Consider the following 14,992-nt stretch of genomic DNA (forward strand, 5'->3'; position numbering starts at 1 on the left):
TTTTCTTTCTTCTCTTCCGTCTTCTTCACCTCACTCCAAGGATCTCCTTTTCGTCGCCTTTCTCTCATCTCTCCTTTTTAAAGGCATCACCTCACGAATCTGAGGTGGTGCAGATTTCAGGTGGAGTATTCGTATACGGGATGGGAGACTACGGAGAGGGAGGTGATTCCGTCCATTTCTTCCTAATTGCCATAAAAAACGGCCCGGAAGAAGCGGCGCCGCACAAGACTGGCGCGCTCCAATCGAACCTCTTGTACAAAATAGTGCGCCAAAACGAATGAAGCCGTATCTTCCGAGCCGTTTTTTACGACAATTAGGAAGAAATGAATCACCCCCCTCTCCGTAGTCTCCCATCCCGTATACGAATACTCCACCTGAAATCTGCACCACCTCAGATTCGTGGGGTGATGCCTTTAACAGAGAGAGGTTTGAAATCAAAGTGCTTCGAAAATATTACTCATAGGATAGATTTTGGATGATATATTTTACCAGTCTGAACATCCGGCTAAAGCCGGACTTCAGACTATCTGTGGTGTTCGCTTCGCTCCCCTTCACTGATCAATGAAACCTAATAGTAGTGTATTATTCTCTGAAATCAGATAGATGTTTATCTAACAACGCTTTTTTCCTCTTTTTTATTATAAATAAAGGCGAAAGATTTCATAGTTTTCTTTCTAAGCGCGTCAGTTCTACACTTGGAGAATATTCAATTTTCAGCTCCAAACACTCCTCCGATGCCAGCGTAATGTAGACACAATTTGAAAGTATTGCTCGAAGTATGGGTTTTCCTCTTGTTTTTCTCTAACAGTTATAACAGAATGACGTTTTCACATGAATTGACGTGGACGACGTCATCGTACTGATAAAGGTAAGGTTCCACTACAGATCATGTAAACTGTTGGCTGCCGTTTAAGGAGCCGTTTGCACGCGTTTCCACTTTCGGAGGAAGGCATGTTACCAACCTGAGGCAAACGTGCAAGGAAACAGATGCACGGAAGAGTCACAGAGGTGAAAAGCAACGCGCGCAGTGGCCACGGATATGAAACGGATGCAATGCCCATTTACCTTTCGCACCATGCACCGATCCGATGCCGGTGGACCCGTCGCACCGCTTTTTTGGAATTTCGTTTCTCACACTCACACACACAGAGACATACACAGACATGACAGACTAATCCCGTTAATATATAGCATGATTTTCCAACCACAGAATCACCTAGCGAACACGGGGTTAACAAGGTTGAAAAGAACCAGAAAAATGCAGTCAAAAAGTAAGAAATAAGGAAAACTTTCATCATCTCCAGGCTATCCAACACAAAATCTCCTTTCCTCCATTCCTACTGTTCTTCCGCAAATCTTCTTAATACTGCCAGCTATGGTCTCTGGTTCTACGATTGCCGCCGCTGCTTTCTTGCCGCCGTCTTCTTGTGAAAGATGACAAAATCAACTGGAGCATGTTTGTCCGACCTGACTTGGGATTCTCCGATAATCTACTTTCAAAAGATATCACTGCAACCAAAAACAGTAGAACCAAGGACGAGTATTGTTCATTATCAATCGGGACCTTCTCGAATGGTAGCCTTTCCAGACTATGTGATACTGGAGGTAATTTCCTGCTAATACATTATTCCAGGTGCAAATTCTTTTGATTGCTGTCACACATGAACACACCCTGAAATTTGCGCCGGCACAAATTGAAATGATGAGGATACAAACAAAGATCCCTTTTTCCCTCTAATATCACTTTTGTCCTTCGAACTGCGACACATTTGCTGCTGCAATTTCAACGGTGACTCCGTTCTGCCTCCTAATACTTTGATGTAGAAGCACATCGACTTCTACTGCTCTCATTTCGGATTAACCCTCGATTCTTATACTGTTTTCTTTCTCTGTTCGCCTCATTTTCTTTCCACAGTATCACACCATCGTTTTCACAGTATTACACGATGATTCCATCGGAGTGTTGTTAGATTGTTGGTTGTGCAAACGCACACTAGCAGAAGGAGTCACTCGTCGTCGGTCTCAGGATCGTCTAAGGCTTCCTTTTCTGTAGGCATAAGTCAGTAGGGGTGACGTTCTTAGCTGGTAATCTTTAACGTTCCTGAAAAGCTCCCTAAACGATCCCTAAACGCTACCTGATTGCCCCACATGACATCTCTTCCTCGGGAAAATATTTGTAGGCTACCTAAAGGTGGACGGGTATCGATTTGTCTTCCGAACTCGCAGCAACAGGAGTTTCTTGTGCTGCGCGCGTGAAGTTCTATCGATGGCAGAAAGTTGGTGCCACCCTACTGCTCTTAATGTTGTCAGACGTTGTTACGAAGTTAGACAACCTGAAATATTTTTGCCAGTAACGGTCAAGCAACGACTTCATGAATCTTACTTAGTCACTTAACTCAACAGGTGGTCTTCATGTTTTTGATGTGATAGTCCCTATATTTGATAACCGCATTTGTGAACTAGCGCTCCATCAACCACCACTGCGACTTGAAATGCTTTCTTGAGTGATGAGATTGGAGACATTACTGAAGACTGCTAGGTCTAGAACCTTTACCGCTCCGGTCTCTATATCTAATATCAGTGAATTACAAAAAAAATCATTTTCAGTAGTGGAACGACAATTTCAGATCTATCCTAATGGAGACCATAACATAGCAAAACGGTGGAAAAATTAGCACTTGCACAAATGAGGTCATTCCTAAGCCAATGTTCGTCAATGACGAAATAACATTCTACTTACAACTAAACTTGTATAAATTAGGGTATTGATATTTCCGAAATATATAGTCCACAACTTACGTGTCACTTGTATCTGATAAGTGCTCCATGCTTTCCTGTTTGTTGAGGAAGAAGTAAAGAGATTTAAGTCGTTTTTATTATGGAGTTACTTCAGAATAGAGTTAGGCAAGAGAGATTACAGTACAAAGCGCAATAAATTCACTAGAGCAAACAAAATAGCAGGAAGAAGTCGTGTACCCAAAAAAACAGCCTTTTCAGTATCCTTAAAACTGTAGTGCAGCAATTTTTGTCCTGCTTTACAATAAAGACTGTTCCCTCCAAGCAGCTTCACCATCTTTCCAAAGAATAAATTTAAACAATTCGAAAAAATAAAAGTTGTTTCCTTACAGACGCAAACTCGCGAACCAGGCAATGAAAATGTTGCGTGAAATTGACTAATGATGTTCTTTCAGCTAATTGTTCTGATTGCACTTGCCTTGAAAAGATGGAAGTGTCTCCTCCGCAGCGAAAGTGACTTGGAGGTACATAGGGCGCATAGGTGAAGGAAATTTGAGACAAGCAGGTGATAAGAGGTGCTATGATAGTTGGGTGGGGCCACTCTGCCGCGCTAGGATCGACCTGTGCTCGCGTGGACGCGTTGTGCTTCTGTGGCGCGCAAAATGACCATACAACAGGAAATCGTTCTTTAGAGATAAATTATTTTCCCGTTTGAAAAGCAAAAAATTTGAGATGCGATAGTTCATCAGTCGACATATCATGACTGGAAATGAATAGCTGAGTCAGTCGGGGCTAAAACCTGAGCATCAGTCTTAGGGGATCCACGACATGTAGGCCAAAGCTACTAAGGAAGAGAGAAGACAGTATTGGAACTCATACGGCTTCAACTCCACCAAAGCTTCCTAACAAGTTTGTCAGAAGTGAATAGCTAGGTCATGTTACTCATCATATCCAAAGAAAAAAAGCAGAAATAGATCCCTTAGCAGTCCACGACCACCAAACATGCATAAACAACTTCTATTCATATATTTTCGATTTGTAGTCGCAGGCTGGTGGACCGTTGGATTAACCTTCATGAAGGCTGTCCCCATCTGAAGTGAAATCGCGAACAGTCAGCAAGTTAGCAGTAGCCATTATCGGAATGAAACGGTTAAACGACGTGAACGGTCTAACGGTTTCTGCGCTCGATCGACAACAGTTTCTGTGCTCCATGGACGATAGCGCGGACCAAGTACTGGCCAAACCCAGCGTGGCAGAGTGGCCCCACCCAACTACCATAGCACCAATAATTATCCTAAAGTGACTAGTACGTGGACCAGTCATGAAAACTAAGAATTAAAACAATTTATCTCTATTTTGATTTCACACCTCTGAGGAAAGTTCTCCTACAAGATGTTTCCTTTCCAAGCGTACCAAAAAGATAGCCTCATTCCAAATGTCAAGTGTTATTCGATAATAGGTTTTTCGCATAGTTTCGGAGCCCTGTCTTTTCTTTTGAGTATCGTTTGAACTTTTATCCTGTTTTGTCCTTTAGCAAGTGGGAGAAAAGTGGGTTGTCGACCATACAAAAGACAAAGTCATGGCTTCAAGTTTTAGGTGCTGAGCAGTGAATGGCGGGGATGCAAAAAATTGGGTGAGAGTCCAGAGGTGCGTTGTGCTTCACAGACGGTAGCGGTGTCAGTAAAGTTGACATTCTACTTCTAAAAGAATGATAGCAAACGATCAGTTAAGATTTCTGACAGTCGGTAGAATTCACGTTCGTAGTGGTAAAGGTCTCTCGTAGTCGTAGTGGTAAGGATCTCTTTGAATGTGATAAGAAGGTTCTTCAGGTGAACGCAGATCTAACGGTTCAATACCAACTACTTTCGAAAGGTAATGTTAGATTAAATACCATTCAAATGGAATCTCGTTTATCCCAGTAGTGAGGCCATCTGTCTATTCACGAGACTCGGTTTTGACGCTATCAAACATCTAAAGAACTATTCCCCTCCAGAAGCCCCCATCACCACTACGACAAGGCTCTTCGCGCGTTAGGTCTGTTATGTTTTCCAAATTTTTTGGATATAACTTAGAGAGAATTTGTTATGGTCGATGAGGTGTGTTGCTACCAATTTCCTTCTACTTTACTACATTTCCAATGAATGGCGCACTTTACGGTAAGTAAATAAGTATAGTAAGTAAGTATGTAAGTAAGTAAGTAAATAGGTGTACCACTATGAACGACTTCAAAAGTTTCATTGTCACGACTTTCTTAAATGATGACGTACTTGGTACACCGTTCATCGCTTAGTACGAATTTGTGTGGTACCTGCTTCATCGCTCGAAAACTTGGAACTACAAATGGTTCTGATGATTACAACTGATTTCAACTTAACATTGCAAGAAAGTAATTTGGCAGGTACAGTAGGAACGGTACTTGTTCGACAGAAAAGGAAGAAGATTCGGATCTCGTCTCAATTTGATCTGTAATACAAAAACTATGCATCTACTAAAATACTTTTTGAAAGAATTACGTTCGGCTACACAATAGCAAAGGTGAGGCCGAGATAATTGCGCTCCAAGGATAAGTGATTTTTGACGTGAATATATCCTTCGACAAGTAAAATGATAACTAAATGTTCGTAATCCGCATACTATTAAATGAGTTTCAACTCCAAGAACGATTGGCATTAGTTGGAATCCATTTTCTATAAAATTCTGCAAGAAAACTATTTGTTGTAGGAGCACCTTATCTCTTGGTTTTCCAGCTCAATAGGATTTTCTGTTTTTCTACAAGAACAAAGTCTCTTCTCTATGAATCAACTCCAAACCTAATATTCGAGTTTTGAAATCTCGCCCTTCAGTTTCTTTGCAACTTAGAATGGCTTTTTCAGAGTAACCAACCTTGCGCATTTTGCCAGTTTTCTTAAAGAACAACGAAAACTTCGAAACTAGTAAGAAAAAGAAAACTTAGGAAAAGGAAATCTTTTCACTCTGAAGTGAGAACATGCTTTTGGTACGCGCTTGGAAAGGACTTACAATAGGTTTGCAATTCTTCGCCAGAAGAAAAAAAAAACGCGGACATGCGTTTTTTTTTCGTTTTTTCTTCATGACTCGTCTCAATTTCATCTCTAATATAAAATCTATGCATCAATAAATGTTTGTGCTTTATCAGTTGGATATAATTAGAACTCTTAAAACGAACCACCAAAAGTAAAACAATCGAAAAAAATTACGTGCGGGTACACTTTAGCAAGGGTGAGTCCGAGACAATGGGGCATCAAAGATATGTGATTTTTGACGTGAATATATTCTTCGAAAAGTTAAATAATAGTTACGTATTCGTAATACGCATACTATTGCGAACAGTTTCATATCTCTCACAGCTTTAAGTCCATGACTCTGAAGATTTCCTAAATTTGACTAAAGTGGCATGTCTCAACTCCAGGAACGACCGAAATTACCAGCGTAAAAATTTTATCTCAGAAAATCTGTAAGAAAGCTATTTGTTGTAGGATGCCCTTGTCTCTCAACAGCATCTTCTGTTTTTTGCAGCTAAAGTTACAATTTCGGTATTTTGCATTCCTTGCTCTGATTATTGGCAGTTCGTAAATCGCTAACAAATTAGGTTTGCCATCTGTCTGCATAATACAATAGAAAGCAGTCTTTATCCTATGATTTGTTCCCATTTTTTCCGTCTCAGCTGCGTTGAGTTTTGAACCTGCAAAGATATAAAACTTTTCATGTGCTTTTACAGAATGCTTATTTTCTGCGATTTATTGGAAGCTTCTTCAAATATCAAGTGGATATGCTTTTCAGGAGGAAGATATCTATTGAATGTTGTTGATTCCAAAGAATCCTGTATCATTCAAATTTTCATCACAAAATCCTTCAGCCTCTATAGAAGGCTATAGTCATCCAGGGACGCCGACCCATCAGATACCTTAGGACACACATCGAGCTACAGCTGTGTTTCCGCATTGATTACTACATTTGAAAAGAATAGAATAACTACAGAGAAGAATGTTACATGCAGAGCGATGTTCTTCAGAATTGTCTTTTTCATTCCTTTTTATTCACTTTATTTTTTCTACTTGCATTCTTCGCTCTTCGAAGTTGAAGTCATCAAGTCAAAGAAATAATCATACTTAAACGAATCTTTCTACGATGTCTGGAACGGAGCAAACAAGTGACGTAGAAAAATGAAGAACCACCGAGGTACAAATTTGTATAGAACTACCAAAATGTGGATTCAGAATTAAGTCAAGAATCGGCAAGTTAGCAAGGCAGAGCCCCACTTTAACTATCAGAATCTTCATTTTCAAGGGTTTCAAGGATTTTTAAGACTCCTCAAGAATAAAACAGATTATATTGAAGGATTTCGTTTCGTAAAAAAATTATTAACATTCGTCTCTGGGTTGGCGTACCTGGATGACAATAACCTTCCAAAGAGGCTCTTGATACTTGAAGAAATTTTCGACAAATCACGGAAAAATGAACCTTTTGTAAAATCATGCGAAAAGTTTTCATCTTTACATGTTCAAAAGTGACCGCAGCTGAGAGACGTTATGGGAAAAATTGGAACAATTCATAGGATAAAAACTGTTCTTTATTGTTTTATGCCGACAGGAGACAAACCTAATTTGTTAGCGATTTACGAACTGCCAAAAATCACCTGAAACTTAATACAATATTTCGTAACGTATATAATCGTTTGATATAATTTAATGTTACATTTTGTAATGAATACAATGCCTTTCCAAAAGGTTAACCATTCGGAAAGTTCTCATTTAATAATGGTCTGGAAATTCGTTTTGTGAGTTGCACTACATTTTGTACTTTTAATAAGAAGAAGGCGATGGGTTGATCTGGAGTAGAACTTAGTCATAACAGCGACTTCCATCAAGCAAAACCTTTTACCAATTTCTATTCCGTTCTGGTATACACCACTGGAAAACCTCACACACAGCGTAAAGAAAAAGGCTTTCGGAACTGCTAGTTTCCATGTATAGTTTTTTTGTTGTGATGATGAAATCTCGAATAGCCTCTTCCTCGCTCGTTACATTGTGCTACGCAGATCCCGAAGTGAATTTCTCCAGACGTTTTCTAGAGGGAGTTTTAGCGTAGGAATCACCAGCAGATCTTGTCGCAGGTGTGGCTCTTTCTGCAGAACTTCTTTACGTGTATATGGGGAGCTCCAAGGTCGTCTTCTTCTTAGATTGATGGTGCCGACGAAGATTGTCCAAACTAGCTTTATCCCTTCCTCCTTTTGGGTTTCTATTATTTTAAAAAAAAAAAAACTTCTCCACCCCCTTTTTTTTTTTCCAAAAATTTTTCATTGTTTATAAACGATGTTGAATGTCCCATTTTTGTGCAAACCAACGATGACTCGATCATCTTGACTTGCCTGATCAGATCTTCATTTTCGCTTTCGAAGCAAGTGTGTGTGGATTTTATATACAGATTGTCGTCTTAATCTCTCTGGTTCTGGCAGCCCAGATGACTCTGCAACCCAATTTTTTATGGTTTCTGGTGCCTTCGCATCAAACACTCTTTCAGTGTAAAGAGACCTGCTAACTTCTGGTCCCATACAGTTAGCATCCTTCCCATTGATTTCAAACTAATCGCTGTACACAACGATAAGGAAGTTTTCTGACTCCGAAGGAGTGCCTGGCAAGACGGCACCAGAAATGACGGGTTACAGGTTTCACCTAGGTTGCCAGAACAAAAAGAAACGGACTGAGACGAAGACCTACTCGTAAAAGGCACGTACTCCTGCATAATAAGCGAACTGAAAATCTGACGTCAAGAGAAAAAGCAAAGTTTGCTCGAAATCGGTCTATACGCCGAGATTCGTATACGGAACATGCACAAGTTCACACAGCTATTCTACTGCCACATACATTTCGTGTTTGCCTTGACGAAAGTAAAACGGTGAAAATAATGCAGCATCCCCATGTGTAAATTATTCAAAGCCTACTTGTAAGTATAGATAAAAGAAACAACTTCAAAATGTCGTAAAGTCAGGCGCAGGTCGTGTGAGTGCAACACACGCAACAACATACTTCACGGGTAGCCGTTTCCGTTGCTGCTGTGGTTTACTGCCGGTACGAGTTTTTTTTACAAGTGTTCTTGGGTTCTCGCAACGTTTTGAATAACATTAAGATATTATGGTCATAATCTTGTGTGTTGGAACTAGTAGTCGCTATCGTCTCCTATCGAGGGTTGTGCAGGAGCTCCGATTGAATCACTATTCCTTTCAGATTAGTGTGATGGTATTTTCATGTGCAAAAAATAAACCACATCACTTGTCCTATGGAATTCTGGATATGGACGGACGTCGATTCGAGATCAACGGGTTTTTAGACATATTATTGGTTTAGTATGATCTCAGTATGAGCTCTCTTTTCCTATTACAGCTTTTCTATTTCATTGATCTTCTAATTGAGTACTTCTAACCACGTGAATTCATCAAGCCTCTTCAGTTCGCTTCTTCGAATTGTTTTTCTTAACACGTGCTTTTGGAGTCCAGTGTTTTTTGAAGATTGGAGCGATCTAGTGTATATACGAATGTTTAGTGTTACTACCAACTGGTAACATTCACTAAACACCACTGGAATTATGGTGAAAAGGCACTTTGGTGTCGTTTCTAGCATATGTTGTTGTGAGCACGCCGCTATTCAGCAAAATTTTCTTCATTTGCGTTAATAACATCTATGCAGTTGCCCTGAACAATTTTCTCCTAATCGTGGATTACACTAAGCAATCAAGCATCTTGTTCAGGAACAATTCGGCTACATTTGGTGAAAACCCCAGCAATGATTCTATCACAGATTCATCAGGCATTCGTGAAAGGTGAACATTATATTATCGAGAACTGCTGTGTTCATAAGAAATGAAAGCAACATCTTGGAAAGAGTGACTCCTCGTTTTGATACAAGTGGTTCACTTATCACCGAGAGAGATGAGCATAGGATTGTGTATTTGATCTAATTCTGCTTATAATCTCTCTCAAACCTTGCTTCTGATGACAGAGTTCTACCAGCTACTCACAGCTTTCTCAGTAGTTTAGTGAAGAATTCGTCTCTCCTGACTTACAGAGCGTGTGTTTTTTTATCTCTTTATGTTGCCAGAAGCCTTCGAAAGATTAGTAATTTTGGTCGCACCCTGTGGTATGAACGAAGCTTTCGCGTATTGGGCCATCTCATAACGCTGCCTTTTTAATTGCTTAAAGCCAGCATAGCTCGAATTTGAAGTTTTTCACGTGGAAGGAACCCACGTGAAAAGCTGGAGTAGGGGTTGTTGCTGGATCCGGGGTTGTTTCGCTCGTCTCTCCCTAATCTTCGCAAAAATGGGGTGAGGACTGCTTTAGTTCCTACGGGGTTCGTTAGCTCTTCTTCTAACGTTCCGGTACCTCAGCAACATATTTATAGATTTCACTTGAATAGGCTGGTAAGAAGACTGATCTTCGACCGATTGCACCTGGATGAGATGTCCTCGGTGTCTTCCGTGACGTTTTTTTCACGATGATCAGGACGAAATGAGCGAAATTACCCTGGATCCTGCCATCCACATGCCATCACTAGTTTTTCTCTCATACTCCCCCACCACTTCAGATTCGTGCTGTGCTGCCTCTCAACTGGTCTAAGTGGGAGCAGGTAGTGTGCTTGCAATATCCTGAACTTGCTCTAGACGCGGCTAGTGAGTTTGACTTGTTTTTAGTCTTCTTAGGAGTTTTGAAGAGTCTAGATCGATATCAAGACTTCTTTTCGCAAAATAATAATGGGATTTATTAAGAAACATCACACATACTTTGCTTTATGATGTCAGCAATGAGCAACACAACGGAAATTGGTAGAAACATAAATACGCTGTAGAAAGCAGACAATAAACATAAACCAACATCGACGATGGTTACAAGAATTACGAGACGGAAACTGCAGCCTAGAAGACAGGAGGGTTTGGTGAAGAGGTCATTGAGAAACTACCAGAAAGATGGAAGATTAGGGAAGGTGAAAAAGAGTACATCCAGATTAAGAGAAATGGTTTAGCTTAGTTTTGAAAATTAAAGAAAATGTAGAATATTCAGTTGTTTATTTGATGACCTAGTAAGTTGATGAGAAAGATCTAGATATAAGTGTGGTCTATTGTTGTATTTGGGGGTGGGTGTAGCGTAGCGGTTAGAGGTTCCGCTTCCTGCACGATCGATCGGAGGTTCGAATCCGCCCTAGTGCTCACCAAGCCTTTCACCCCTCCGGGGTGGATAAATTGGTACCAGACTTGTCTCGGAGGATAAAAACACTGATTTGACACATCGGCTAGCCACCGCAAGTCATCGTATAGGCCAGTTACACGTTCGTGAACCTCAAACGATTCTGAATTGAAGTGAACGTGGGGGCGCACCCCAAATGGATTTATTAACGTCAGAAACTTTATTGTTGTATTACATCCCATCAAAATGCATACCTAGTACGAGTCTTCTTTCCAATATCGGCTTGATGATGTTGGATATCACAGTAGCTTTTTCTTCTGCTTTTGTAGTTGCAGCTGTGCTGTGTCTGGTGCTTTTGACATTTTGCAGGATACCAGTTTCACTCAATCTTACCACTGACCCTCACTTTTTTCAGAATTTTCGAAGGTAACACCTCTGGGATTAGTGACTGAGCGAGAGACCGAGACTGCTGCAAATCCTACCTCACGCCTCAAAGCGGCGCAGCGGTGGCCCTGGCCGTCGGGCAGCTATGGTGGCGAGACTTCGTCTCGGCAGGTTCAACCATGCCACAAAGGTGTCCGGCTAGTAGCCCGGTCCTTGGGCCAAGGCTACAGGCTAGCTAAGTGAGGAGGTAGTACGACGATTCCGGTGCCAGGCTGCTAGCTTGCTAGTGCGACAAGCCGACCGAGGACAACACCCCCGTCGCGTCATACTGCTAATGTCTACTATGTGTTCTTCAGAAGCTAGGGCGTACCCCAGAAGCGACGCGCATTGTCCTCGCCCGGGCAATGTGGCAAATATGCGAGGGCTACCGGCTAGAGGACGAAGCCGGCCAAAGGAGTGTCCCCCCCCCCCCCCACAACCTCCAGGGCTCGGGGCCACTCATCATTGGGGGGCGCTTACTGGAAGAAGTCGTGAACTGGCAGACAGTCTCAGAAAACGCCGTGTTGACATATGTTGTGTACAGGAGACTCGCTGGAAAGACTCCAAGGCAAGGGAATTAGGCGATGGCTACAAGCTGATCTACCACGGCACATCAAATCGCAACGGCGTTGGTATCATATTGAACGAGTCGTTTAGAAATAGCGTCACAGCGGTGGATCGACTATCGGATCGCTTGATGGCTGTAAAAGTAGATACAGGAGAAGTGGAATTGCGAGTCGTCTCTGCTTATGCGCCACAGATGGGCTGTAGTGAAGAAGAGAAGGCGTGCTTTTGGGAAGATCTGGAGCAGTACGTCCAATCCCTGGAAAGCGAAGAAGTACTTTTAATCGGAGGAGACTTCAACGGACATGTCGGTTCCCGGAAAGACGGATTCGAGAGTTGTCATGGTGGATACGGCTATGGAGCTCGTAACGACGACGGGTTGCGAATCCTGGAGTATGCTGTTGCAAGTGACCTGATCATTGCTAACACGCAGTATCGGAAAAGAAAATCGCATTTGATCACGTACACCAGCGGCGGTCGTGAAACACAAATAGATTTCTGGATGTTACGCCGACGAGATCGCCGACTTCTGCAGGATTCAAAAGTCATCCCTACAGATCATGTCGCTGCCCAACACCATCTGCTCGTTATGGACTTGAAAATCTCCCGTCCAAGGAAGAGACATCCAAGGACTGAAACACAGCGCATCAAATGGTGGAATCTGAAGGATCGAAAGGAGGTATTTTTCGCGTCCGTGGCTCCATCTACACTTCCCCACCCTACTCGTAGTGTGGAGGAAATGTGGTTGTCTACTTCCAGCGTTATACGCTTGACCGCGGAAAACACTCTGGGAAAGACGACTCTAGGTAAGCCAAAGGTACAAAAGGCTACGTGGTTTTGGAACGAGGAAGTTCAGGCGGCAATTCGTGAGAAGAAGTCCAAGTATAAGCTCTGGTGGAGCACGCGTCAGCCTGAAGATCGGGGTGCTTACCTAGCGGCGAAGAGGGAGGCTAAGAAGGCAGTCTCTAAGGCGAAGTCGGACCGCTACAAGGCTGTGTACGACATGCTTGATACCAGAGAAGGCGAGCGGGCAGTGTATCGTTTAGTCAGAGCACGTCATCGCTCAACGTTGGATATGGAGCGCACCAAGATCGTTAAGGGAGCTGATGGAGCCGTTCTGCGCCGCTCTGGTCAGATCCTGGAGAGGTGGCGAGAGTACTACAATCACTTGTGTAACGAAGAGTTCTGTCATCCTCCCATCCCAACCGTTCCCAGCGTCGAGGGTCCTGTTCTACCAATTACTGCCGTCGAAGTCAGTGCTGCCCTCGCAAAAATGAAGTCGAACAAGGCAACCGGTCCTGATGACATACCTGTTGATATCTGGAAGCTGCTAGGAGATCGAGGGTCCATGTGGCTCGCAACTCTATTTAACAAGATCGTTGCAGAAGGACGGACTCCAGACGTTTGGCAAACTTCCGTGACCGTGCCTGTCTGGAAAGGGAAAGGAGACATTGCTGACTGCACCTCGTACAGGCCTATACGACTGCTCTGCCATACGATGAAGATTTTTGAGCGTGTCCTGGAAGCTCGTCTGAGGAAAATTGTTAGCGTTTCACTCAACCAGTGCGGTTTTGTGAAGGACTGCAGCACTATAGATGCTATCCATGCTGTCCGAATCCTCCTGGAGAAACATCGAGAGAAGAACCGCAGTGTGCATCTTGCTTTTCTCGATCTCGAGAAAGCTTTCGACCGTGTCCCACATGAGCTGTTATGGATGTCCATGAGGTCGCATAGAGTACCAGAAGAATATGTGAGGTGGACGAAGCTGCTTTATGCGAAGCCTACCAGCGTTGTACGATGTGCTGTTGGAACAAGCAGGCCATTCCCTGTACGAGTAGGGGTTCATCAGGGTTCATCCCTCTCACCTCTGCTGTTCATACTGTGCATGGACACGATAACGAAGGAAATCCAGAAGCAGCATCCGTGGACTCTACTCTTTGCCGACGATGTCATGCTCGCGTCGGAGTCTCGAGATGATCTTCAGAAACAAGTGCAGTCTTGGAAGGATCAGCTGCAGCAATATGGATTGCGCCTCAACACATCAAAAACTGAGTACATGGAGTGCGGACCAAGGATAGAGGATGGTTCAATTCGTGTTGATGGCACCGAATTAAACAAGGTGAACTGCTTCAAGTACCTTGGCTCCAAAGTGACTTCCACAGGCGACATTGATCAAGAAGGTCGAGCACGTGTTAATGCTGCATGGATGAAATGGAAAATGGCAACAGGGGTACTGTGCGACAAGAAAGTCCCTGTTCGACTGAAGTCGAAGATCTACAGGACGGTTGTGCGTCCTGTTGCCCTTTACGGATGCGAGTGCTGGCCGACAACGAAAGCCTTGGAAAGAGTGCTGCACGCTATGGAGATGCGGATGTTGAGGTGGACGATAGGTGTGACGCTAAAAGAGAAAGTATCCAACGACACTGTGCGCTCCATCTTCGGTGTCGTCCCGATAACTGAGAAGATGAAGGAGGCGCGACTGAGATGGTTTGGTCACGTCTTGCGGCGGGAGGAAGATTCTGTTGCCAAAACCGCTCTGAAGCTCGACGTTTCAGGAGTGAGGCCGCGTGGGAGGCCAAAGATTCGCTGGTTAGACCGTGTGAAGCTGGATATGATAGATGCACGTTTGTGTACGGCTGATGCAATGGATAGAACCAAATGGAAGACAAGAAGCAGAAAAGCGGACCCTGCAACAACGCGGGACAAACGCTAGGAAGAAGAAGAAGAAGACTCCCCCACCACTTCAGATTCGTGCTGTGCTGCCTCTCAACTGGTCTAAGTGGGAGCAGGTAGTGTGCTTGCAATATCCTGAACTTGCTCTAGACGCGGCTAGTGAGTTTGACTTGTTTTTAGTCTTCTTAGGAGTTTTGAAGAGTCTAGATCGATATCAAGACTTCTTTTCGCAAAATAATAATGGGATTTATTAAGAAACATCACACATACTTTGCTTTATGATGTCAGCAATGAGCAACACAACGGAAATTGGTAGAAACATAAATACGCTGTAGAAAGCAGACAATAAACATAAACCAACATCGACGATGGTTACAAGAATTACGAGACGGAAACTGCAGCCTA

The 14,992-nt window shown here is 43.0% G+C and overlaps 2 protein-coding genes across 4 annotated transcripts; both read left to right on the forward strand.

The window, feature by feature from the left end:
- Positions 1 to 1,572: 1,572 nt before the first annotated feature.
- RB195_006348 (uncharacterized protein) lies at positions 1,573 to 9,574 on the forward strand (the record flags this gene model as incomplete). The annotated part of the gene is made up of 6 exons (XM_064179386.1): positions 1,573 to 1,605; positions 2,628 to 2,662; positions 3,817 to 3,967; positions 8,739 to 8,822; positions 8,979 to 9,073; positions 9,499 to 9,574. The coding sequence occupies 6 exons, from the start codon at positions 1,573 to 1,575 to the stop codon at positions 9,572 to 9,574; spliced, it is 474 nt and encodes a 157-aa protein (XP_064036344.1).
- Positions 9,575 to 11,654: 2,080 nt separating this feature from the next.
- Positions 11,655 to 14,627, forward strand: RB195_006349 (uncharacterized protein; the record flags this gene model as incomplete). 3 transcript variants are annotated; one of them, XM_064179388.1, is made up of 2 exons in its annotated part: positions 11,727 to 13,607; positions 13,657 to 13,668. In XM_064179388.1, the coding sequence occupies 2 exons, from the start codon at positions 11,727 to 11,729 to the stop codon at positions 13,666 to 13,668; spliced, it is 1,893 nt and encodes a 630-aa protein (XP_064036347.1). The 3 variants fall into 3 exon arrangements, with proteins under 3 accessions (XP_064036345.1, XP_064036347.1, XP_064036346.1); XM_064179387.1 differs by having other exon boundaries at positions 11,655 to 14,627; XM_064179389.1 differs by having other exon boundaries at positions 11,727 to 14,627.
- Between the last annotated feature and the right edge of the window lie 365 nt (positions 14,628 to 14,992).

The sequence above is a fragment of the Necator americanus genome, chromosome I (assembly GCF_031761385.1).
Source record: "Necator americanus strain Aroian chromosome I, whole genome shotgun sequence".
Taxonomy (NCBI): domain Eukaryota; kingdom Metazoa; phylum Nematoda; class Chromadorea; order Rhabditida; family Ancylostomatidae; genus Necator; species Necator americanus.